The sequence below is a fragment of the Octopus bimaculoides genome, chromosome 4 (assembly GCF_046866305.1).
Source record: "Octopus bimaculoides isolate indiv1 chromosome 4, ASM4686630v1, whole genome shotgun sequence".
Taxonomy (NCBI): domain Eukaryota; kingdom Metazoa; phylum Mollusca; class Cephalopoda; order Octopoda; family Octopodidae; genus Octopus; species Octopus bimaculoides.
Window position 1 is genome coordinate 131,764,070 of NC_142931.1, and position 27,535 is coordinate 131,791,604.

A 27,535-nucleotide genomic window follows, 5' to 3' on the forward strand; every position below is an offset into this window, starting at 1 on the left:
ACTTGACCTAGTAGAACATAAGGATGTAAAAGTTGGAGGGAAAGTCGGCTGTATTAGTGCTGGCATTGTACTATACCTATCAGCACTGAAAGGATTGTAGGTAATGTGACTGCAATGGACTTTGAACTCAGAACTAAGAAAATTAGAAAAAAATTCAAAATACCATATTCTAACGTGTATAAGGGACCCATTTTTTGTCAAAAATTAGGTTAAAAAATATGGGAGTTTCTTATTTTCTCGAACCTCAAATCTCCATAACTTACAACATCGCAAACCTCAGGCCAACACCCAATGGGTTGCGACGTCCTATTGAATGAGTCGCTATCCGTTTGTCAAGCGACGACATGCACATAAAGCGGCCATCACGAATGACAATTATCTGCCAAACAGTACATACTTGTGCTCACTGAGACTGTTAAATTCATATTTTTGTATTAACACGAAAGTTCTATATTGTATTTAAAATGTCTCCCCTCTCTTTCATAAAAGGCCCTTTCTTTCTTACAATATCCATAGTCTCTCATCTCTCTCTCTCCCCACACAAAAATGAAACACATGACAAAATAAGTGCAGGAGCTCTTATCAAAATTTACCTGATCCCTTACAAAACCTTTTTTCCAAATTTTAAACCCCACAAAATTAGAGGGTTCCTTATACACGTTACAATATGGTATATTCCATTCAAAGTCCAAATGACTTGCCCAATGGACCGGTTTCAAGCAGGAGGGAGTTAGTCAATTACATTGACTCCAGTGTTTGATTGGTACTTTATTTTATCAACCCCTAAAGGATGACAGGCAAAGTTGACCTTGGCAGCATTTGAACTCAGAATCTAAAAAGACAGATAAAATGCTATTAATCATTTTGTCTGACACACTAACAATTCTGCCAGCCAGCCGCTGATTTAGGCACAAAGCCAGCAATATTTGAGAGGAGGGGTTAGTTGATACCACTGCCTCAAGTAGATGACTGTTACTTTAGTTTATCGGCCCTGAAAGGATGAAGGGCAAAGGTGACCTCAAGAGAATTTGAAATCAGAAAATAAAAGTCAGAAGAAATTCTTTACAAGTCATTTTTTTCCAATGTTCAAACAATTCTGCCAAGCTTCAAACTTAGACTCAAGGCGAGTACCTTTGAGGGAAGGGTGTTAGCTGATACCATCAGCCCCAGTACATGACTGGTTCTCTAATTTTATTGACCCTGAAAGATTGAGAAGTAAAGCTGACCTTGGCAGGATTTGAACTCAGAAAGTAAAGGACCATACTTCTACATTGTAAAGCATGTTGCAGAATGGTCAAAGCATTCTATCCATCCATCATCCCTATTTGCCAACCCATATATATATATATATATATATATATATATATATATATATTTTACATGAAGTTAAATATATGTCCGGTCATAAAGTGACCAATGGTTTCACATCCATGAGGCCCTTAGCTTTAAAGACAACTCATCAAACTTTAATGGTACACATACACACAAGTACAATGCCAACTTTCTGCACACTGATGGTATGGAACAGCTTCTGATCTGCACTAATTTGCACTAATGTACAAATACCTGTATTTCATTTAATTATTTAAGTAAATTTAATATTTGTTTGACTTAAAGTGTGTAGACCAAGGTGACGACGAACACTGGTTCAGGAAAAAATTAGTAATCCAGAAAGGCTTTGGAAACAAACGTTCTGAAAAATTCATGTTGTACCTGCATATATAAAAGCAGAGATCTGCTACTCATAACCATGTAAAGAAAATACAACCTGTGCAGGGAGAGGTTAGGAGTGAGAAACCTAGGAACAAAGCTTCCTTGGTAAGGAAGGTGATGTTTGGATATCCTGTAGGATGAACAACAAAAATTTGTCAAAGGGTAGAAAAATTCAAGTGAGTCAATGGACACACACTGTTATGCTTATGTCTATGGATATATATATATATACATATATATATCGTGGTAGTAGTGCAGGGGAATCATGAGCTCGAAATAGGTGCAGGAGTGGCTGTGTGGTAAGTACCTTGCTTACCAACCACATGGTTCCAAGTTCAGTCCCACTTCGTGGCATCTTGGAGAAGTGTCTTCTGCTATAGCCTCAGGCCGATCAAAGCCTTGTGAGTGGATTTGGTAGACAGAAACTGAAAGAAGCCTGTCGTATGTGTGTGTGTGTGTGTGTTTGTGTGTTTGTTCCCCCACAACATCACTTGACAACCGATGCTGGTGTGTTTATGTCGCCGTAATTTAGCGGTTCTGCAAAAGAGACCGATAGAATAAGTACTAGGCTTACAAAGAATAAGTCCTGGGGTCAATTTGCTCGGCTAAAGGTGGTGCTCCGGCATGGCTACAGTCAAATGACTGAGACAAGTAAAAGAATGAAAGATAAAAGTATATATAAACAATAAATTAAATAGAGAGATACAATTAACAATCCAATAATTTATTTATATCATAATATAACATAATATACTATTAATATAATATAATATAACACAAACAATTATTTAAACAACCAAAAAAGCCAACAATTTGTTTTGACTTATATACAAGGAAATTGAATTGTTTATATATAAAAAAATGTATATAAGTCAAAACAAATTGTTGGCTTTTTTTGTTGTTTAAATAATTGTTTATGTTATACAGTGTGATTCAAAAGTCACCATACACAGGAAAAATTTATTTTTTTTATAAGAAACAGTTAAATAAAAAAAACAAAACTGTTTCTTATAAAAAATAAATTGTTCTTATGCCTGGCAACTTTTGAATCACCCTGTATTAATATTCATAGTATATTAATGTTATATTATAATATAAATAAATTAATGGATTGTTAATTGTATCTTTCTATTTAATTTCTTGTTTGTAATTTGCATTATACCCATATTTATGTGGTATTCAACCGACGTAGCAGTGAATTGGATGTTTTACAAACCCCTTTGAAGGAATTCTTTTCCTTTGTTTGTTACCTTATATATATATATATATATATATATATATATATATATACATATATATAGTGAAGGTGCATGGCCTAGTTGTAAGGCTGTTGCACACATGATTGCTAGATTGTGGGTTTGATTCCCTGACTAGATGGCACATTGTGTTCTTGAGCAAAACACTTCATTTCACATTGCTCCAGACCCCTTTTCGATCAGCAGGGAATGTTGGCCTGCTCGCCTAGCCAGCAGGGTGGTGTCATTTGAAGGCTAAAACAATGCAATAACGCACTGTGACCAGTGATGTGTAACAATATCTGATAGCTTGGTCGGTCACATGATCACGTGATATATATATATATATATATATGTATATATATATATATATATATATAATTTATGTATATATATAATCTATGTATATATAAGTAATTATTTGTAAGATTATTTGAATTAAGGTATTTTAATATTAAGGACACCAAGTTAGGGTGATAACGCATTCCACGTCTTGGTATTTTGTCAAAACCAAATTTAAAATTTTTAATTTGAAAAAAAAAGTTTTTTCCATGATGTAATAGAATTATTCATCAAAAAAAAAAAAGTGTCTGAAACAGTTGTAGTGAACCTTAGCTCATTTGTGTTCTGTCTTTATATACAAATAAATGCATTTGCATGTATGTATAAATCCACATAGGGAATGATGTTCTCACATAAAACATGTGATGTTAATAGTCCCTGGCCAGCATGCCTATTTTTTGCTTGTTGATAGCTTAACAACTTCCAATATTTATATGTATGTATGTATGTATATATGGCTGTGTATGTTTGTATATTGTATATACTCATTTACACATTACACATATATATATTACATCTATCTATATACACGTGTGTATAAAAATTATAGGTAACATGCTGTACACCATATGTGATAAGCTAGATGTAAAAGAGTATAGGTGAGTGTGTGTGTGTGTATATATATATATATATATATATATAGTATAGCTAAAATTAACCTGCTGTACTCTACAGGGGACAGGCTAAAAGTTGCAAAAAAGAAAATATTTACACACTTGCACATTTATGCATAGATATATATGTATACACTTATGCACACACACACACACACACACATATATATATATATATATATATATATATATATATATATATATATATATACACATGTGCACAACAGTCTATTTATATATAGAGATACACACACACATAAATATGCATATACATGTATGTATGTATATATACATACATGGGTGTATGTATATATATCAGTTTTCAATATAAATGGAATGTGTGTTTTGTCGGAGGTGCTATTCCAGTTCGGAACCAATAATGTAACTTTGTATTAATCTATTTTTCGTACTTATTTTAAAATCAACCAAAGGTCACAAAAAGAAATATATATATATACACAAAAGACAATTTGTCTCTAAAATGATATGGTACAGTTACTTGTTCATTAAGTGTAGCCAACATACATGTTCTACCATTAAGTTGACAACATGTATCACTGAAATTACTTTTAGGCACATATCTATGCTGTCTTAGATAAACATGTTTCCATTTACACCATATCAACACAGCATTCATTTTGACTACAATTAGTTTAAGGAAAATCCAACAAATGTCGATCACATGTTGGCTTCATGTTTCATAGCAAAGCCCCTGACACATGGGTATTAAGGTATTAACCTCATGGTCCACTGTAAACCAACAGGAAGGACGAGTGAGGATGCATGCCGCATGATGTCACATGTATTCACAACAACAAATGAACACATCATATTTTTGCCACATGTATCCAGTGCAAACAGATATTAAAAAGCAGGTCCTCTACAAGACATGATTAATAGTTGTTGATTAAAAGGGTAATTAATATAAAGAAAAGACAAAAAACCCATTTCATAATGTCTAAAATTTTTGGCTTGATATGGTTGAAGATTAAAAAAATGTTTAGAAAATTCCAGAGGATTTCTCACAAATATTTTTTTTTCCTATTTAAAAGTATGTATATATGTATATATATAAACACCCACCCACACATATACACATACATATCATATATATATATATATACACACACACACACACACACATATATATATATATATATATATATATATATACACACATACATATATATATACATACATATACATATACATATATATATACATACATATACATATACATGTATATGTATAAATACATATATATATATATACATACATACGTTATACATACATACATATATATACATACATATACGTATATATATATATATATATATATATATATATATATATATATATATATATATATATTACACACACACACACATACATACATACATACATACATACTTACATACATATGTATGAATGTGTGTATTTGTGTGGTGGTCATATGTGTTTGTATATTAACTATTTCTGTCAGGAAAGTTTTACTCCAACACTTTTCCCTCTACTCCATTAGGACCCCCCCCCCCAAAAAAAAAACCCAACTAATTCTTATCTTCCTGTCAGTGAAGAAGCAGTGTACCAGTACCAACTGAAATATTATATATATATATATATACACAAAGAGATCATGAAAAGTTGCCAAATGTGGTAACAGAGCATTCAACATTAAAAAAAAAAAAAAAAACCAAAACTGCCTGATGGTGAATCTGCCCTAAGATTATAGCGCCAGCTACTGAGTTGATTAGAGTTATCTGCTGAGTCTTTTTTTCTAATCCAAAAATAGATGGCTGTAACTAAGAAAAGGCCGGTTGTAGGTTGTGACTTTTGATCTGGCCAGTTCTGGGGCTTGTTCTTTCACAGCAGTGGAAGCCAGCTTACAGTGTATCTGTCTGGGAACGGAATGGGTCAGTTAGGTAGCATGGTGACAAAACTGACCGGGAACAAACCTCGTCTCTCAGGCTGTCCATCAATTTCACCTTCCTGAAATGATGAAAAAAAAAAAAAAAAATTAATTAATAATAATAATAATAATAATAATAATTCTCTTTTATTTGTTTCAGTTGTTTGACTGTGGCCATGCCTTTAGTTGAGCAAATCGACCCCAGGACTTATTCTTTGGAAGCCTAGTACTTATTCTATCGGTTTCTTTTGCCAAACCGCACTAGGTTACGGGGACGTAAACACACCAGCATCAGTTGTCAAGCGATGTTGGGGGACAAACACAGACACACAAACATATACACATACATACATACATATATATATACATACATACAACAGGCTTCTTTCAGTTTCCGTCTACCAAATCGTAAACACACCAGCATCGGTTATCAAGTGATGTTGGGGGGACAAATACAGACACATAAACATATACACATACATATATATATATATATATATATATATATATATATATATATATATATATATATATGTACGGGCTTCTTTCAGTTTCCGTCTAGCAAATCCACTCACAAGGCTTTGGTTGGCCTGAGGCTATACTAGAAGACACTTGCCCAAGGTGCCACGCAGTGGGACTGAACCCAGAACCATGTGGTTCATAAGCAAGCTACTTACTACACAGCCACTCCTGTGCCTACGCGTATAATAATAATAATATAATATAATATAATAATAATAATAATAATAATAAAAAGATGGGCTACAGCAAATATTCTGCTCAATACCATAGATTTGCTGGTAAGTTGTTTGATCGTAACTAGTTGAACATGTCCCTTTCTGGCTGACGATATGTGCACCTCTGATCACGAACAGAAGTAGTGGGGGAGCATCATAGATGTGTATTGAGAGAAATTTTTTTGAGTCTGAATAATTCACCTTTGGAAACATGGGTGTTTCATTCAACATCCTTAAACAACCCTTATTCAAGGACCAATTGGGCAGGGTGGGCTACTCAAGCCAAAGAAAATTCACCTGCCCCACCTGCAAGGTCATGCACCGTTTATCTTGATATGAGATCACCATATCGCGCACATATGGCTGTGCTGCAAGTGCCTGGTGTACCCTTATCAGACGGGTAGTCATGATGGGTATAATGGGCTTCGTATATTTTACCCCAGTGTCACTTTGATGGCATGCACTGCTCTCTCACTCAGTAATAATAATTATAAAGATTAGTGCAAGCGTGAAGGTAGAACACCTGCAAAAACCAGCATTGTTTGGAACTGCAAGAATTCTTCCCAGGGTTCTTGAAGCAGGACCAGTAAACAAGTGTCACCTTCATCTGCAGGCTGTGGACAATTGACACGTTCCATCATACCCAGCAAAATAAGCTGTGAGTGTTCATCACATAATAATAATCCTTTCTACTAAAGATACAAGGCCTGAAATTTCTATACAAAAATTACCAAAAAGTGGTGGGGGGGGGATGATAGAGGTGTAGTCCTTGTGATACAGGATGACCTCTAGGGATAATCGAGGAACCCCACAATCCAAGATCTCCCTAAACATGAAGGGGCAAGTGCCCTCCCCAATTCCCATTCTCTGACTTACAGGTCTACACTTAGAGAGGTACCATCCACTCTTGCCATTTTCGTAACTTTCACCCACCTTTCAATAAACTCACTCAGGTGTAGCTGTGCAGTAAGAAGCTTGCTCCTAAACCACCACATGGTTCCAGGTTCAGTCCTACTGCATGACACCTTGAGCAAGTGTCTTCTACTATATCCTCGCAACTTAGTGGTTTGGCAAAAGAGACTGATAGAGTGAGTACCAGGCGTAACAAAAAAAGAGAATAAATACTGAGGTTAAATTCATTTGACTAAAACTGTTGTTAAGGCAATGCTCCAGCATGGCTGCTGCAGTCTAATGAATGAAACAAGTAAAAGACAAAAGAAATGACAAGAGCTGAAGAAGCTCTGATCGAGTCAAGCGTCAATGTACTCACCCACCACTCTTCCTCCTCTTCATGGAGGACGATAATAATTTCTCCACCTTTAAATGTCAGCTCGTCTTCATTATCAGCATCACAATCATATTTAGCTCGACAGCGTCTCTTACCATTAGATTTTTTCTGGAAGTAGACACACACAACAATAAACACCATTCTACCCAACAAAATTACACATATACAACAAATTACACATATACACTCTTAGCCATCTGGTTCGCCAGTCCCCAGTCAAATCATCTATACATGTATATACACACATTACATGTATATAAGTAGGGTAAAACCTATGCTATATCCTCTTGAAGCACATCTGCCTATTCCAGTATTACAATCCAGTATGTAGTTGTGATGGATGTAAGATATATATTAAAGTTGAAAATTATGGAAATATTGTTTGTAGAGTTATTATATCACAAATCAGGAAGTTGGAAAAACATAATTCTTATTAGCAAATGAAACATGTGTAATGGTGAATAAATAATACCAAAATATTTTCCCAACTTGCTGTTTTGTTAGACAGTATATATATATATATATAAATATATACAAGGTCAGAAATATATTAATACATGTGCCTGGATTAATCTTCTGTTTATTCCCTTTACATTATATACTTACATGCGTATTTACAAAGTTAGATGTATAACTGATACTATTAAGTTTAGAATTTCATGTAGATTTATCATCATCCAGTCTGCATCTTGTATAATGGTTTGGTTACTAATATACTGAGTAGCGTTTCTGGTTATGATATACAGAGGAAATTAATTGCTGGTAGGGTCACCGTATTTCATTATGCAACTATAATATACTACCAGGTATATTAAAGGCTTCTATGTCAATACTGATTGAATCACGTGATCACGTGACTGACCAGGTTATCAGATGTTGTTATACATCACTGGTCACAATGCACTTTTGCATTCTTTTAGCCTTCAAATGATGCCACCCCGCTGGCTAGGCGAGCAGGCCAACATCCCCATCTGATCTAACTGCAATTAGATGTTCTGAGGGTTTGAAACAGATGTCGGCTTTCATTTCCTTTCCTTTTTCATGTCAGAATGTCAAGAGAAAATAAATTGCAGGAGAGCTGTGTCAATCATCTCATCTAAAAGAAATGGCACTGAGGAACATACCTTAATTCGTGGAACAGGAACAGGTGGTGCTACAAAGTCTTTGCCCTGAGTCTCTTCAACTCTCCCCCCAGGATCAATTCTGTCACGAGAACGACTTCGATCATTACGTAGGGTCAAATCTGAAACAAGAAACAAACAATTTGCTTAAATCAATTTTAATGTTTCAGATGAGAATTAATCAATGAATATAATAAACAAATGAACAGCTAAGATTATTAAAAATACCTAAAAAAAAAATCACCCTGGGTCCTACATGTGATGTTGGACCTATATTACATGCTTTAATGCACTAAAACCTCTTGTTCTTGAATATGGGTAGCTGAAAATGGGGGGCATCAAATATGCCTGTTTGTTTTTTATGCCTTCAAATATGGTAGTTTAACAGACCAATAATGAGAAGACACTGAATATTAACATCTAGAGGAAATGTTGAACTGAGCATGTGTCCACTTCATGTTATTAAGAATTACGAACAGTAAGTAAAATCCATGATGACGATGATGATGACAACATGCCTAGAAATATGTGCATGCAATTATAAATCTAAATGTTGATGCAAGAACTATGAAGAGTATTTTGAGCATTTCCTTTTGTTTGGTGGTAAATCATTTGATTGCGTTTATAGAAGTTGTGTCAGAAATGGTTTAACTTACCAGCGCTATTCAAAGAGGAAGCTCTTGTACTGCGAGGATGCGGGAGAGGTGGAGGGAGGACACTGCAGAGAGAAAAGACATTATTGTGACAGCAGTTTAGAGATATCAAACAAACAAGATTTAGAACTGAATCTAGTATATAAAGCTATAATGTCTTAAATCCTGGCAGCCTGCATTTATTCAAGGAATAGCTGCTATTCTACTGAGCCTTGCCGAGTCACATATTGTGTGTGTGTGTGTGCATGGAATAATTTTTGAAATGCACAACCATTGTATGAAGACCAGATAATCAATATTGCTATGTCTGAGACTGCTGAAGTGAGCTATCATTGTAAGGAGACTCAATGGTCCTATCTAGCTGTGGACATGGGCTGTAGGTTATATAACTTTAGGTCAGCAGATGGTAGATATGGAAAACTGAAAAAAACTTATCTGTTTACATAGTGTTATGTACAGTGTTATATATTGAGCCTTTGGGTAGCTGAAGTAATTTAGTTGTGACAAAAAACAAGTCAAGAAATTAAAGAGTTTTCTTATCAAAAATTCTACTCCAAGTTTGGTGGCACCTTAACTTCCGCATTTTGATGGATAATAATACTGTCATCAGTCTTGTCCTCACAAATGGTTTCGAGAAAGTTACACTTTGAGTGAGCAACGTTTTAGATATATATCTCCCACTTTTGATCACAAGTATTTCATTTCAGTCTTCTATTTTCAATAAAATGGAGGTTTAAGACTACTCAGAAATAAGTTCCAGAAACAATGGTAAAATTACATACAGAGTGATTTTAGACAGACACGATATGGAAGATGATTGCAATAATATTTTATAAGTACCAGCATCTTATAATCTGATATCAATATTAGTTTCTGTTTTTATACCTATTAAGCACCATATTTACATCCAAAATAAATAGTTGCAGGTATGGCTGTGTGGTAAGAAGTTCACTTTGCAGCCAAATGACTTCAGGTTCAGTCCCACTATGTGGCATCTTGGGCAAGTGTCTTCTACTATAGCCCCAAGCCAACCAATGCTTTGTAAGCAGAAATGGTAGACAGAAATTGTGTGGAAGTCCATCATGTGTGTGTGTGTGTGTGTGTGTGTGTGTGGAGGGGTATGTGCACACGTATGCATGTGTGTGTGTGTTGCTGTCTCCTTGCCTTGACTTCACTTGATAATTGTAAACAAAAGCCACTGCCATGCAAGTGGTGTCCTGCTACCAATCTTTGATGAAATCCTGTCTGGTCATAATGAAATATTACCTTACTTGGAAACAAGAGAAAGTTAGTGACAGGAAGAACATCCAGCCGTAGAAAGTTTGCCTCAACAAATTCCATTCAACGACCCACGCAAATTTAGGAAAAGTGGATGCTAAAGCAATGATGAATACAAATTATTATCTATATTAAGTAAAAATCCTTATTACACTCTGATATCATTACAGTTAAATGTATGAAATCATTTCTAACAGAGACACAAAGCCAGAAATTTGGAGAAAGGACAGTCAATTACATAATCTCTGGCAATGGTATTTCATTTTATTGTCTCCTGAAAGGATAAAAGACAAAATTGACCTCAGTGAGATTTGATCTCATAACATAAAGAGTTAGAAAAACTACTGCAAAGCATTTTGTCCAACACTAAAGATTTTTCCAATCCACTACCTGAAATCATAGTAATGTAAGACCATCTTTGTCACATAGAAGCTGAATCTTTTTGCACCTACAAAGTAATTTACAGCTAACTGAACGATTTTGTACATTTCCACTTGCATCAGATAATGAATTCAAACATAGATTTTAGAAGCCAAAATGCATTTTGCATGATCCAGACACAAACACGTTATGAAAAAGAGAAAACTGATGACATCATTTTGTCTAAAAAAGAAAGCAGGATACTCCCATTCATATTTTGAATTTCTGTGTCTTTTTTTTCACTTTTCATTTTGAACCCAAGAAAGACAAACATGCTATCAAAAAATTGGTCAATTCAATAAACAGACTCAATCCCTTATCACGCTCTTCTTATTGCCTATTATTGTTGTTGTGGGGTTCCTTGATTATCCCTAGGGGTCATCCTTTATCAGGAGGACATCTCTATCATCCCCACTCCCTTTTTTTCTAACCTTTATATACTATGTATATTTCCCTTCATTTTCATTCTATAGTATGTATACTCACTCTTATTTATTTATTTTACCTTTTCATTATATGTAAACCCCTACACTTTATGTCTGTCTTGTACTGTCCCTTCAACCTTTGCATTGATGGCAAATAAATGAAATCATCATTATTATTATGTAATCTTATGTTTATTGCTTGCTTTCACAGAACAGTAACATAGTTCACTGGGCCTTAAGTATGGGCTGTGGTTTGCTTTTGGTGTTGTTATTTTTACTGTATTAAGAGTGCACTGCATAGGACAAGTGGAGTGTCTAGTAATGCTAGTTTGTCTATGTTATAAATACTTGTTAGTCCTGGGGTTTTGGTCACTTATTTGTCTCTATGCTTTTTGACTAAACCTAAAACACCTATTATCATAGAGATTGTTTCTGTCTTCAGGTTCCATGCAGTTACATAAGCTCTATTATTGTGTGTGTGAATATGCTTGCAAGCACCTCTGTGAACAGGTGAGGGACAATAGCTTCAGACAGCCCACTTCTCTCTCTCCCTCTTTAAACATAGGCTTAGGAGCAGGGGATGCAGGGGTGCAAGTGCACCCCCTAAATTATAATTTTTTTTTGGTAGGGGTTGATGAAAATGCTTAGATTATTCTCCCGAAAAATTGGGTTTGCATCCCACTAAGCAAATTTCATTCACACACTTATGTCTTAAATATGTATATATATGTATGTATGTGTTTGGTATGTATGTATGTATGTATGTTTTGTATGTAAGTGTATGTGTGTCTGTCTATTTGTCCAACTGTATGTATATATGTACTTATGTGCACATGCATGTGCATATATATGCATTGAAAAGTAAATAAGCAACTGAGATTCAATGACATCCTCTAAAACTATTTCCTGAAATTCTATCTTCTCTAAGATTCCAGTTCAGATTACACTAGACACATATTTATTTCAGTTATATACCCACCCATGTGTATATACTAAAGCCACAGCTGCCTGCACGAGAAGCATAATGATCAATCAAGCAAACAGTCAATACCACAACCACCACCACCACCACTGGTGATGTGATGTGTCTCTGAAAACACACATCTCACATTGAGATATGAAATACTGCTGAAATTGGCAGGAGCATTGCATGTTGAATTCAAATTTTGGCACAAGGCCAGCAATTTCAAGGAAGCAGGTAAATCAATTATGTCAACCCCAGTGCTCAACTGGGGCTTATTTTATTGACTCCGACAGGATGAAAGGCAAAGTTGACCTTGGTGGCATTTGAACTCTGAGCATTGGATGAAATGTTACTAAGCATTTTTCCCAGTGTGCTAACAATTCTGCCACCTCACTGCCCCAAGAGCTTTGTATATTAGCAATATGTGAAGTTAACTTGAAAAGGTGAGCCTAAATTGTAGCAGGTTTATAATGTGAAGAATGAGAGACTTCAATAGTTTTAATTTCCCAACATATCTACACTCTCTGAGTGGTTGGCGTTAGGAAGGGCATCCAGCTGTAGAAACTCTGCCAAATCAGATTGGAGCCTGGTGTAGCCATCTGGTTTCACCAGTCCTCAGTCAAATCGTCCAACCCATGCTAGCATGGAAAGCGGACGTTAAACGACAATGATGATATACAGGTGCAGGTGTGACTTCCCAACCATATGGTTCTGAGTTCAGTTCCACTGCAAGGTACCTTGGGCAAGCATCTTCTATTATATATATAAATTATATATATAAATATCTTTTAAATTAATTTATGGTAACGGTAAAGGCATGCACATAAAGCTCCTATTTTATTATGCTGGCTACCATCTAATGATACTGACTAGTGAGTCAGTTTTTTTGGGGTTACATCATAGTTATACCAATATAATGTAGGATAAATATAATAATAACAATGATTCTTGCCAGCTCCTGTCGAATCATCTAAGGCATGTTAGCATGGAAGAAGGTCATTAAATGATGATATATATATATATATATATATATATATGTATATATATATGCACACTAGCTGTTTGTTAATGTAACCAGATAAACATTTACATGAAGATTGTTATAAAACAAGAAATACATAATACTGTAAAATTGTAAAAATACAAAAATAAAATGTGAAAACCAGGCTATATTCGAGTTTGATTCACTAACATATTTATCTATATGTATAGTTTGTTTATTAGTTTTTACAAATCCCAATTTTATATATATTATTCAGTACTAAAATACCCACAGCAAACGGTCATGTGATATATATATGCCAAAAGGTCAAGAATTATGATCAATGGATTCATGAGATATATTTCATATTACTTGTAGATATTAAAAAAAAAAAAAAAAAAAAAAAACGCACGAAATAAAAAAGTATTCCATCAAAGCCACTTTACATCTCCAAAACAAGATTCAAATAAGATCACAGTCATATGAAGATTCTTTCACATAGCAAAACCAAATATGAGAGTTTGAAATTGAGGATTTCAAAGCATGAATATATATATATATATATATATATATATATATATATATATATATATCAAGAAGGGAGAGGGTGAAAAAATATTTGGATTTGTTAATGATGTTATATTGGTTTCATTGTTGAAGCTCCTTCATGTAAATGCAACAGAGTTCACACACACACACACACACACACACACACACAAAGAAGTTCATCATGCATTTTTAAAAAAATGATGTTATATAGCAGACTATCATTGCTACAGCAGTACTGTAGTAACACATTCTGAACAGACATAATGTGTCCTTAGAGAGACAGAAACATCAGGACACATTGACAAATTTAAATCTTAGTACACATACACACACAAAGACTATATTCAACGTGGAAAATTAAATTACTGCTATTGATGATGACAGTGATGACTATCAGAACTTAGAACTGGAACTAAATGATATGCCTGAGCTATAATATGAAAATAATATTAGAGAAACATGAAAAGACATTGTGTAAACAAGTAGTATATGAAATTCTAATATAGATATATGGCCATAAATATTAGAGGAGAATCTGGTTGGCTAAATTAACATAAATATTTGTTAGGCACTTCCTTTAACCACCTCAGAAAGATTAATGGTAAACTCAGCCAAGACAGGATTTGAATTTAATACACAAAGAGATGTAACTAAAATATCGCTAAAACTATTTTGTGAGAGACTCAAGTGATTCTACCAACCCACCACCCATCTGAGTACAATGTTGAAAGACTATACCAACATGTTGGTTACTATGCAATGCCATTGTCAGTCTGTGTGAGTAAATGTGTATTAAAAAGCAGGCATAGCAAACACTTTGCAAAAATGTGGTTTCATGTTCTGTTCCACTGTGCGACACCTTGGGTAGGTGTCTTCTACTTTAGCCCCAAACTGGCAAATGCCTTGTGAGTGAATTTGGTAGACAGAAACTGGAAGCCCATCGTAAAAACGTGTATGTGTACTTAGGAAATTAGAACAATTACTATTTCAAATTCAACTCATCTCCTTATTTGGCATTTGATTAGATTTTTTTTTCATCTTTTGTACTGGCGGTTTTTTTTTATATACTCACCAGTCAGTGGGATATGCAATAACCTCAGCAAACTGAGGCAAGCATAGCTATATATCAAGTAAGTGGTATTGTGCATGCGGGTAAGAGTAGTAACACAGTAGAGATATTGTAGTCGCAAGGTTGTCATTATTAACTTACCATCGTAACCTCAAGCATCGTATTTCAAATATCACACACATTCACAACTGGATGTGTATGTGTACACACAAAATTGAAAGTTTATTTAATTCTATTGCAACACCCTCCCTTCATTTGGGAAACATCAAACGTTATACGAACTCGCAACGTATCAACCTTTAAGTTCATCACATTTATTTTCCGAATGTCAAAAAACCACGTAAGTAAAATATATAAGAAGGGAAGTAACTGTTAAGTTGTCATCGGGAACATCAGATAGTTTTATTGCAGAGTAGCCTCCCTTGTACACAAAAAAAACTCGAGAGAAAAAGAATCATTGATTATTTTTGTATGTTTGCGTGCGTCTATGTGTAAGTGCTTGCGCGCGTATATTTTACGTGCATGTGCTGCAATTAGTAATACTTATCAACCAAAAGCATAGCGACTTGAAATCTGTGGTGCAAACAAATAAAAAAAAAAAACCCCGAAAAATACGAAAGAAACAAGCGGTAAAAAAAATTGACTCCTGAGACGCGTCACCTGTGTAAAAGTAACAAGCTTCAGATGCATTTTAAATGATTTGTTCTTATAAAGTTCGATGCAGAAAAAACAAACAAACAAACAAACAAACAAAAAATAACAAAACAAAATAAAAACAAACAAGATTGCATGCTGGGATACTTCAATGAGTGGAACACGTTATACTCAGATATGCCCGTGATGCTACAAAGCAGACGTTCAATATTAGTCCAAGAAGTGTAATGTCTTATTTGCCGTTCAACCTAAACGTGGTTGGTACTTTGACACATGCAGCAGTACTTAAGAAGAGTACAGCGGTGTATGCTTAGAGTGCACAAATGACATATACTTGTACTCACTGGAGTGACCAAAACGGTTTTGTACCTTGGTATATACTCAACTCGAAAGATATTGCATTGAAGTACACGCTGTAGTGCACACGTGGTGCAACATGCATGCGTATTTTTTAAGAAACACTGCAGCACACGCCAATATTTGAAGAAGAATGCAATCTTTACATGCAAGCAAATGCAACAAAATTGTGTGTGCATGCATATGTGAGCACATACACTTCTGTGTGTGTTTGTATATAAGGAATATTACATAGTACTATACACACACACACACACACACATATACATATTATCCGTAAACAAGATTATTATTGTAGCTGGCCAAAACTTCAAAGTTACTGTCAATATTCTTGTTTAATAATAATAATAATAAATTTGTACTCTACAAAAGACTAGAGTAACCCATCAGATGTGTGTACATATATATACTGTAAATAGAAATTGCAAAAACAGTGTATATACTAGGCACAGTAGTAGCGAGATAGAGTGTATACAAGGAGTATTGTACATACAGTGGTGTTGTAGTGTATACATTGTGAAAATAGCAGAGATATGACACTGTAACTATGTTTGTGTATGTATACACACATACACTCACACACAAATATATAAATATATACACACACACACACATATATGCATCTATATATACAGGTAGATGTAAGTATGTACATACATGTACGTATATATGCATATACTCATTTATTATTTGTATTACATGACCGAACGCTAAGCGTCCTCCTTGCAAGTAAGTTTTTAAACTATATTTTTCTGACGCGACTCTATCTACCTTTGTATCTTTCTCTCTCGTTCTTCCATCTGCTGTTCTCCGCCTCTCTCCTTCTCTACTATATCTCTTTCTTTCTCCCTGTCTCTCTTTGCACACCTATATTCTACTTCCTCCCCTTTCTTCTCCCCCTACCACTCTTTCTCCTACCCTTCCCTGGTCACGTTTCTAACTACTTATCTTTCTTTCATATCTTCGCTTTCGCGAGGCTAGCACGAACAATTCTTCGTCTCCTTTCCAGTTCGTTGCTTCACAGAGTTCAGCACATATATTTTTTCACGTCTGGCCGTATAGCCTTCTTGTTTGTTCTCTCTGTTTCGTTTTCCTGTTTTGTTTTGTCTGTCACTGCATTCCTCCACGTTACAAATTTAATTTGAATTAAATTTACTTTTAATTTAATTTGTGGTCCGTGGGAAGAGCCATTTTAACGATGCGTCCTGCCCTACTCTTCAAAACACATGTGTTAGAAGGGGGCAGCTGATGAAGGAGATGTTCTCTATGTGGCCTGTGTGTTTTCTGTACTCGTTTATCATTTTGTCCACGTTTTTTGCAACGTCCTGTACCCAGATATGCATCTATATATACAGGTAGATGTAAGTATGTACATACATGTACGTATATATGCATATACTCATTTATTATTTGTATTATATATATATATATATATATATATATATATAGCATTGATGTGACAGCATAGATGACAGGTTTAAATGATGTTCCAGAAAACTTTGAGAACAACACAAACCTCTAAAATTTGCATTATTTTTTTTATCTGACCCATCATATCAAGATTGTTGTTGTTGATGATCATGATGATGCTGATGGTGCTGTTGAGGATGAGGATATCCATCAAAATCTAAGCAAGGCCAACTATCACACTTCAGGTGGGGAATAAGAAAATGTGAGAGGAAACTAGCAATGATCTACATTGGCACAAAAACCAGTTGAAATTCATAAAACACATTATGGTCATGTGCTGTGAAGGAGAGGGTAGTTCTGATGTTTCACATAAGGACCTTTTATGAATGCATCTTCAGAGGTGCAGGCATGGCAGTTGTGCTTAAGAAGTTTGACTTGCAGCAATATGGTTTCAGGTTCACTCCCACAGCACACCATCTTGGGCATCTGTCTTCTACTACAACAAGCCTGAGGCTAACCAATGCTTTGTGATTGAATGTGGTGGATGGAAACTGTCTGGAAGCTCATTATGTGTGTGTGTGTACTGATGGCTTAACTGGCTGAAACTTCAAAGTCACTGTCAACAATATTCTTGATTGAGAATAAACTTGTACTCTACAAAAGTATGGAGTAGCCCTTCAGACTAATGTATACTAAACATAAAAATAAACACCAAACCATCAAGTGTCTCAGTCCCATCATCCCCTCTGTGAGTCCCAGCATCAGTAGATCGATTCTCACCACTTCATCTTGGGTCTACCCCTTCCACATGTTCCCTCTACAATTAGAGATTGGCACCTCTTGATGCAACTATCTTCATTCATATGCATTACATGGCCATACCAGTGCAGTTTTCTCTCTTGCACACTACATCTGATGCTATCTATACCCAGTTTTTCTCACTTCTCTTGCCTGGGTTTCAGCAACAAAGACTGCTGCTTCTTTTGGATTTTGGTTCAAAGTATAATGGTTTCAAACTTTGGCACAAGGCTGCTAATTTTATGGGGAGGGGATATGCTAATTACATAAATCTCAGTGCTCAGCTGGTACTTATTTTATCGATTCTGAAAATATGAAAGGGAAAACCAACTGTGATGGAATTTGAACTCGGAATAGAAAGAACTGGAAGAAATGCTGCCAGCTCACCACTTCGTTTCCTCTAAATTCATTTGCTGTCTCTATCAATCTTCAAACATATCCATCCATTAGCAACTGTTCAGCTATCTCTCTCCTTGTATTGAGCACATCTATCTTACGCCACCCTTTTCTGAAGTCACTTTCCTCAATGTTCACAACTCTTGTAGGCTCTCATACTCCTATGGCATAAAAACTGCAGAAACAGAATCCAAATTTTTATTTGATGCCATTTTAAACTTTCTGCAACATTTAGTATTTTTACTCCTTATATATCATTGACATTTCAAACCCTCTTCACTTATTTCTTACAACTAAACCTAACCCTTATCCACACATTATGGGTTCTTTACTCATTAAATCATTTGATCATTGACCAATCAAATGAAACACACCTCACACTTTACCAGACTCCAGCCTTAAACCCTCTGGTACCAAATCAGCTAACTTGGCTGGAGTTTTGTGAGTTTTAGCTGACTACTTTGGGCAGCAAATAGGAACCACCTATAAATCCAACAGAGAGCTAAGTTAGACCATTTTTGTTGCTCCAGGAAAATTTCTTCATGCCAAAAGGGTTAAAAAGGAATGATGAAACCTGGCTGGAGAGGTGACACATGGGTTTGAAATAGGTGCCTGGTTGCCTTTGTGGAAACTCAACCTGCATGATTCCACAATTTGAATGGTGCTGATGATTTTGAAAGGAACCTAAGACTGAATAGATCAGTTGGTCCAGTAGTCAGGGCCTATTATCACTGAGGGGCTGGTGTGCTGTAAAGCTTCGAAACTGTACATTCTTTCTTGATGATCCCTAAAACCCACTGGTCTCTGTTTAAGTAAGCTGTTTCCAAGTCTCTTATACACACACACACATATATATACACTCAAGGGTCAGCAATGAACAGAGTACCTCCAGATATGGGTTAAAGAAATAAACAATTATACAAATAAACAAAACAAATATAGATATAATTAATAAAAAAAAATCAAATGAATATGTCAAAAACCAAATAAAAATGTAACAAAACAAACAAGAAAAATTTTAATAATTGCAAAAAATAAAAAAGAGAAAAACCTTCAACAACAAATTATGCATAAAGCAAAGGATAAAAGCGGCTTATTGCTGTTGTTGTTGTTGTTGTTGGCGGTGATGATAATTATGATGATGCAGTGGTTGTTATTGATGCTGTTGTTGCTATGAGGGTGAGAGGATGATTGGTGAAACATACAGTGTGGTGGTAAGATGGCACAGGGGGGAAAAACTTACCTCCCGTATGAATATCTTTGTCTGAGGGCAGAAAATGAAAAGAGTACAGGGTAAGATACAAAGTAAGTTATCAAAGAAATGCTACAAGAAGAAGAAGAAGAAGAAAAAGGCAAAAAAATTATAAAAAAAAACAGAGAAAACAACAAAAATAATTCAACCTGCAAAAATGGATGATGAATTTCATCAGTTTAACATTAGACGAAATAACAGAATGCAAATTTCAGAAGACAGACATATTTGCAATGAAACTGAAAGAGTTTTATATACGTGGAAGTCAGCCTGAACTATGGAGAGAGAGAGACAGCCATTTACAGACAAGACTTAACGAAAGAAAAGCTATGCTGAAGAAATTTTTTTTGTCATTGCATGCAAATCTTCTATGTGATAATGTGAAGAATTAGCCAAAACCAAAATATTAATACTATCCACTCAAACTAAATTGCCAAACCCTCATACGTTGTCTAACGACAGGAGAGTCCATCATATATATACACACACACACATAGTGTAAGCGTGTACAAATCTATGTTTCTCAATGTAACAGAATCTGTGATAATCTATTATTATAGCTCCTTGGTATATACAAATGTTTATTTTTGTCTGTAGTTCAAACTCTTGTTCTGTGAATTCACTAGCATAAGTTTAACATAGCTGTATTCCATTACAGGTAGAGAGATTTGAACTGAATAGGATTGGAACCATTTCTTCCACATTGTTAATTTAATAAGTCTCAGTTGCTGGAGTGTCTAAAAATGTTTTATATTTTTACAGTATCGAGTGTGGTATGAGATCTGTTCAGTTTGGCAAGTATGTGAATCAATATTCGAAGAGCAAAAACAGAAAAAAAAAAAAAAAAAAATTCATAAACATGTATATTCATAGCAAAAGGAACACATATCTAGATATACCTAGCAACTTAATAATATATATATATATAACCTTTGAAAGGTATGAATTATTTAATTATGTAGCATAAATAAATTCACAAACAGAATGAAGTTGGTACAAAAGTCTTGGCATTTCTTTCACTTCTTTGTAGTTTAGACATTTTTTTTTATTTGTATAGCATCCATTTCAAATATATCACAATATTGTTACCTTCAAAATCATCAGTGATGGAGAGAAGATTCACATACCAATACAACTGAGGTGGAAATCAAATTTAGCATTCTAAATTCATACAAGACCAAACAAAGTAAACAAAAGGCCATGATGACTGAGATAGTTATTTCAAAATCATATAATATTATTTATCTCTAGAATAGACAGAAAGCTTTCATTTTGTTGGTGGTGGTGGTGGGGAGAGATAAAGATGTAAAGTTGATTAAATTAATTCCAGTATGAACTGGTCCTTATTTGCGTTAATTGAATGTGCAATTTCTTTATATATTATGCAATGACAAAAAAAAAAAAAATTAAACAACACAAGAGGGACAAATTTTAACAAATGTTATATCAGTCTATCACTTAAAAGGAAAGGAAAGTGTTTTGATGTTTTGAACACTAGTCCTTCACCAGGAGAGATAAAAGAATGACTAAAATATAAAGGAGAAAAAGTGATAGGAAAGAAAACGTTTCGGAGGCAGGTGGGAATGTGGTTCTATGGAATGGTAATTGGGAATAGAGTGTATTTTTTTTCATGGATAATGTTCTGAAGAATACTCTAATTCTTCCACTTCACTTTCTATCTAAATCCTTAGAAACTTTTCCTTCTGACTATTTGAGGCTTCAGTATATTAAATTCTCCGTTTGTGAAGGAGAGAAATCAGAACCAGCAGTGTGTATGCTAAGAACTGAGTGATAAAGTTGCTACAATGAGGAGAACAAGAACTAACAAGACTTTTGCAACGACTCACATGCATGCATATATACATATATATACATACATATATACAACCTGAAAAGATTAAGGTCTGAGTAAATGAACAATGAACAGTTATTAGGAAAAAAAAAGAATTACTTCAGTTATAGTAAAACATCTGGGTTGTTTCCTTAAGAAGAGAGAAATGGGGACAAAACAAAAAACAAAAACAAAATAAATTTCTAACTAAATAACATCCATGGCTAATTCATACAAGCATATTAACCCTTTTGAAAGCCACCTTCCCAAGACTGCCTTTGGATCTACGATACAAAATCCCCCTTGTTTTAATATTTAATATAAATCCTCTGACCATCATTTTACATATGAAGCTTTTTGTTATGTTCCAAACGCCAGATTAATAATAATAACAAAGTTATTTTACTAAATCCCTTCAAATTCTTGTAATTAAAAAAAAAAATTCTCAAGCACATAGGCAGTGTATTTCAATCAAAATATGGCCACGAAAGGGTTAAATGTTTACAATATCAATGTAGTACAACTGTGACAGACAAGCCAACAAAAGAGAACATCTAAATTCTACAAAAACCCTTGGCCATTTCAATAAAGCTGGCTACCGAATGTCCATTAATAAATTAATAAACAGCCAATAAACATTCCCAGATAATTTGGTGCCTATTCTCACCTGATGGTTCATGAAACTGAAGTTATGTAGAATAGAGTCTTCTGCCCCAGAAACTCAATGAAACTACTATAGCAAATTTGAACTTATGAAATCTACTCTGTCATAATGGCAGAAATATGAAAACTCATCTAGCAATACCAGCCTAAGATGGACTAGTGACTACCATAGCTTTAGTGAAATATCTTGGTAATTTCTAAAAGGTTAGGCAAGTTGTTGTATCCACAAATGTAACACAGAAAGCAGTAGATTAACGTAAAAAGGAAAATGTGTCAACATATGCAGTCAATACACACAGTTCTATATCGACTGTATTTGGCAACAGATAGTTTTCTTTATGCCAGCCAATACAAACAGCCAATGAGGGAACCACAATGTGGTAGCTAGAAATAACAACCAAATGTCCATCAAATCACAGCCTAAAGAAGAAAACATTGGACAATATAATATCTGATATACAAAATGATGGATCGGCCACAGCTACAGCATTTTTTACCATAAGTCTGTTTGATCAAGAGATGATCCAGAACTAAACAACAAGAACCTAAAGCATAGACAGGCATTAGTCCTATAAACAATTAACCTATGTATCTGTGTTGTGCTTATATGGTCAACCAGCTTATTATGTATTTGTTGTATTTACAACAATTACAGTAAGTTCGCAACAGTAGATGAGAAAGGTTAAAAGTTCAGACATCTCTTGTATCTGAATATCATAGTTTACCAGAGTTATTCTGGCAGTTCACTATAAAATTGTCCCTGATATTGAACTGGTAGTCACCTCAAATAGTCCTGACCATGTGCTACCATGCAAAATGCATGCAATTTGATAACAACATAAACATAGCAATAAAATTACAGACTGGGCAGATAAATACAATGTGCAAATGTTGACCAGATGCATTTACATATTAATGATAAGATACAATAAAATACAACATTATTCCAACTACAAAAGACACATCACATTATTCAGTATATATTTGTGGCATCTGAATTCTCTTTGCAATTCTGCAGCTCCTAAATGGAATGGAGGTAATACTTCACATTTCTGTGAGGATCAACATGATTTGGTAGTATTGGTAATATGGGAGGCGATTGAAATTAATGACACATGTCAAAGGAGCTAACAAATTCTTCAGTTTCTCCAACAAGATTAAGTCACCAAACACAAGCCCTTACTTTTTTCACTGTTTGCAATGCAATCAGTTATGTCATGAGTTGTAGAAAGAACTTTTGTATGATAAACTTAAGGGATAAGTAGCATATTTTTTATTAAAGATAAAACCATTCTCTGCTATCATTTCAGATGAAAGTCTGGCAAATTGTCATTCTTGAAAAGTTTGTTGAAGTTATTTTTTTTTTCAGTAATGGAATTCTTTAAGTGAACATAAATGGTCCATGGATTTAAAGGATCACCAGTGTTTTAATTGTTTAAGTTTTATCAATAATTAATTAATTAATCATGTCAGAATGTAATAATAAATTATAAAGAACATTGTCTCAAACTGATCTGCATCATATTTGAGTTTAGTAAAAGCATCAACATGAGGGATGGTCTTTATCAGGAATGTGAATGATCTTGAAATCATACGATAATAATATGAGCATCCACCAGGTAATCTGTTGAAAAGCTCACTTGGAAATATCAAGACTCTTTGAAAAATGTTAATTACAAATTTCGCTTAGAAACATGAAAATCATTGAAAAAATTTTAATTGTAAATATTAATGAACAATATTCAATATCAAAGATTTCTTTAAAAGAAACTGCTTCAATCTTTCTACACAATCTACCACTGTACAGGCCTTATGTTTGTTATTGTTCCAGCATTATCAATTGTATAACTAACACATGCTATGGACTTTCCTTTTCAAGACATTATTCCTACTTTTGCAAATTCAGAAGAATCAACAGTGAGAGTGGTTTCTTACTTGGCAGACAATGTTGCCTAAACAGGGTATTGCACAAGAAGTTCTTTTGTTTTGTTAAAGACCTGTTTCTGATGCAGATGTCCCAAATAGAGATAGTCCTTTTTTGCTACGAGATAAGCCTCAACTATGTCTGCAAATTTTAGTATAAACTAGTAATAATAATAATCAATCAACTCTGAACATTTTTCAATTTATTCTTTTGATTTAGTTATACTAATTCATTGAATCATAATTATTAGATTAAACGATGGTTCAATTCCAACCTTTGAAATATTCATTTATAAGAAATCTATGTAAGATACACAAATAATGCATTTATTTGGGTTAATCAATACAGTGGCTCCTTTCTGTCTTGCAATGACTGCATTTTATTGATTCTTTAGTTTATTCTGGGCTACTACAAAAACGAGTCTGTCATTCTGATATAAAATCATGCCAATAATTTCCTCCAATATCGACTCCATACAATGTTGGAAAAGAAAGCTGATGTTTTGAAACCCAGGAGAAGCTGATATGTATATATAAATTGCTGGAAAGGACACAATCTTTCATTTTGCAACTATAGTATATTACTGGTTCACAAGTCATTATCGTGTCTTATCTTGTGTTAGCAATGCAATATTTTCACTTAATAGATTTTCTAAAGAATTTAGAGCACTTACAGTGCTGGCTCTGAATTCTATAAACTTACTAGTGAAAGGCTATTTATTAAGCAAAGACAATTGCTTAATAAATATTTTCACACACTATTTCTTAGCCTTCATCTCAAACCAATTTGCCAATACACATACTTTAAATCATTTGAGAGGTAAAACTTTGCTTCTTACATATCAGTGAACATTGTTTTAAAATGAGGATTAAAATGGGAAAATGTTCCAAGATCAAATCCTCATTCTGACTACACCGTTGCAACAAAGCTAACCATGTCTGAGATGGACATTTTAGGTAAAATTCTTAAACAATTTAAGGGAAATGAATTTTGTAATCAGCTCACTTTTTTAATTTACCAGCTTTCTTCAACATCAGTGGTTCTCAACAATTTTTTTTACCTATGGACCCCCCTTTGATTCCTATTTTACTTGGATAGACCTTTATAGCCTTTCAATGTTTAAAAAAATCCTGTTAAATTTTTATAATTAGATTTTAGTAGGATTTGTATTAAAAAAATTGTTAAAATATTTTGTGTATTGTAGAAGTCTAACCAATTTATTGCAGATAAATTTTAACAACAAAATCTTATCTAGATTCCCAAGGGCCAAATGAACCCCAGTTGAGAACCACTATTCTACACCAAAACAATTGGCAGTGAATTAATGATACCTTCATTTAGGACATGAAGACATAATTCCCATTCCTTGAAGATTTTAAAGCTCATTTCCAACATCATATTTTGTGTGTACTGGGACTGGGTATGCTGGACATAATTTCAACTGTTTACATTTACAGGACTGGACCTAGAAAGCTGTGGCGATTCTCAATTGCTATAATTTTAAACCTGATCTCACTCAGTTTACTTGTTGCTTAATCAACTTTCCTTGGCAAAAATCCTTACTAGTAGCATAAAATATTTCTGTATTAGAACCTAGCTGTACTACTGTTCCAATATTAAATCCTCATTCTGACTACACCATTGCAACAAAGCTAACCATGTCTGAGATGGACATTTTAGGTAAAATTCTTAAACAGTTTAAGATTCTTTATTTTCATCTGAGTACAACCGATTTCATAAATATAAATCCATATTATAAACTCTGATTCTGGATCATTTTTGTTTGTAGAGAACCACAGCAACAAGAATATTAAATGTTAGCTGGAAATCATTAGTTGATTCTCCTGGTTTTTGCTTTAGGATCAGTTTTTAATCTGTTTAAAGTTATAATTCTCTGATTAAGTTTTGTAATTTTACATTTTCTATTGAATATTTTAAATTGAATAATCTAAATTTTCAATTGAACAATCTTAAATTATTGTATGGTTGCGTTTAAACCAATTAATGCAAGGGATTTTGAACTAGATGGGGCTTAGTGTTATCTATAGGCAGTTGTGAGCTACAGATAATTAACCATATATATCACCTTTGGCATTATCAAGACCCAGATGTTTGATTAGATTCCATCTTTATTGTTGTTAGCTGATAATTAGAGCTGTCATGTTTACGATAATTACCTAAGTCTACAGCAGTAAATTCAAAACATCAAACAGCTGTAATAACTTAGTGTCATAATTCACTAACATTATCCTCCTCGTTGTACAATATTAAAACTGTTTTTGATATCAAACTAGTAGTCACCTTAAACAGTTTTGGCCATGTGCAAGCATGCAAAACACATGCAACACCACAACAAAATTAGCAGAACAATGATATAACAGACCTGTAGATAGACATAGTGTGCAGATACCAAATGGATATGTTTACGTATGAATAACTGAATGCTATAACTGTAACAATATAGACTGCTCAAGTAGGGTTAACTGGGAGCTATATATAATCCTGTTTTGTAATAGGATTGACTATTACCATATATGGTATGAAACAAAACCCCCCAAACACCAAAACTTAGGCAACACCAATAGTTCCTTCCACTGGCTTAAAATATAAACCTTCATGTATGGGTCATTGCCACAGATGGCTGGGATACTGTATAATTGTTGAGTGTTTTATAGGCAAGCAATGCTAAGCCTAAAAAGGTTTTGCAATAGAAACCTGAAGAGACAGAACTTCTGAGTTTCAGAAAGCTCAAATGTGCTACAAATGCCTACTGCTTTTTTTTTTTAATCTGTACCAACCAACATGACTGCCATTCAACATGAAATGCATATTGTGGACAGTTCCACATTTTCAGGAGTCCAAGGTGTTAAATAATAACAGTAATAACGACTCACCATTGTCGCCATGTATCGTATGCCTTTTGCAGTGCATATCTGACACTACCCTGAAAG

General features: G+C 34.2%; 1 protein-coding gene across 7 annotated transcripts in view; it reads right to left on the reverse strand.

The window, feature by feature from the left end:
• Positions 1-4,342: 4,342 nt before the first annotated feature.
• The window catches only part of LOC106882879 (arf-GAP with SH3 domain, ANK repeat and PH domain-containing protein 2), a 255,065-nt gene continuing 231,872 nt past the window's right edge, over positions 4,343-27,535 (reverse strand). For 5 of the 7 annotated variants that reach the window (XM_089351483.1, XM_089351481.1, XM_089351484.1 and 2 more), the window contains 5 exons: positions 20,158-20,178; positions 9,616-9,677; positions 8,963-9,081; positions 7,821-7,946; positions 4,343-5,893 (listed from right to left, as the gene is read on the reverse strand). In XM_089351483.1, coding sequence (XP_089207609.1) covers positions 5,819-5,893; positions 7,821-7,946; positions 8,963-9,081; positions 9,616-9,677; positions 20,158-20,178 — 403 coding nt within the window. In that variant the 3' untranslated portion in view covers positions 4,343-5,818. The remainder of the gene's footprint in view (positions 5,894-7,820; positions 7,947-8,962; positions 9,082-9,615; positions 9,678-20,157; positions 20,179-27,535) is intronic. The other 2 variants (XM_089351485.1, XM_089351480.1) reach the window with 1 other exon arrangement.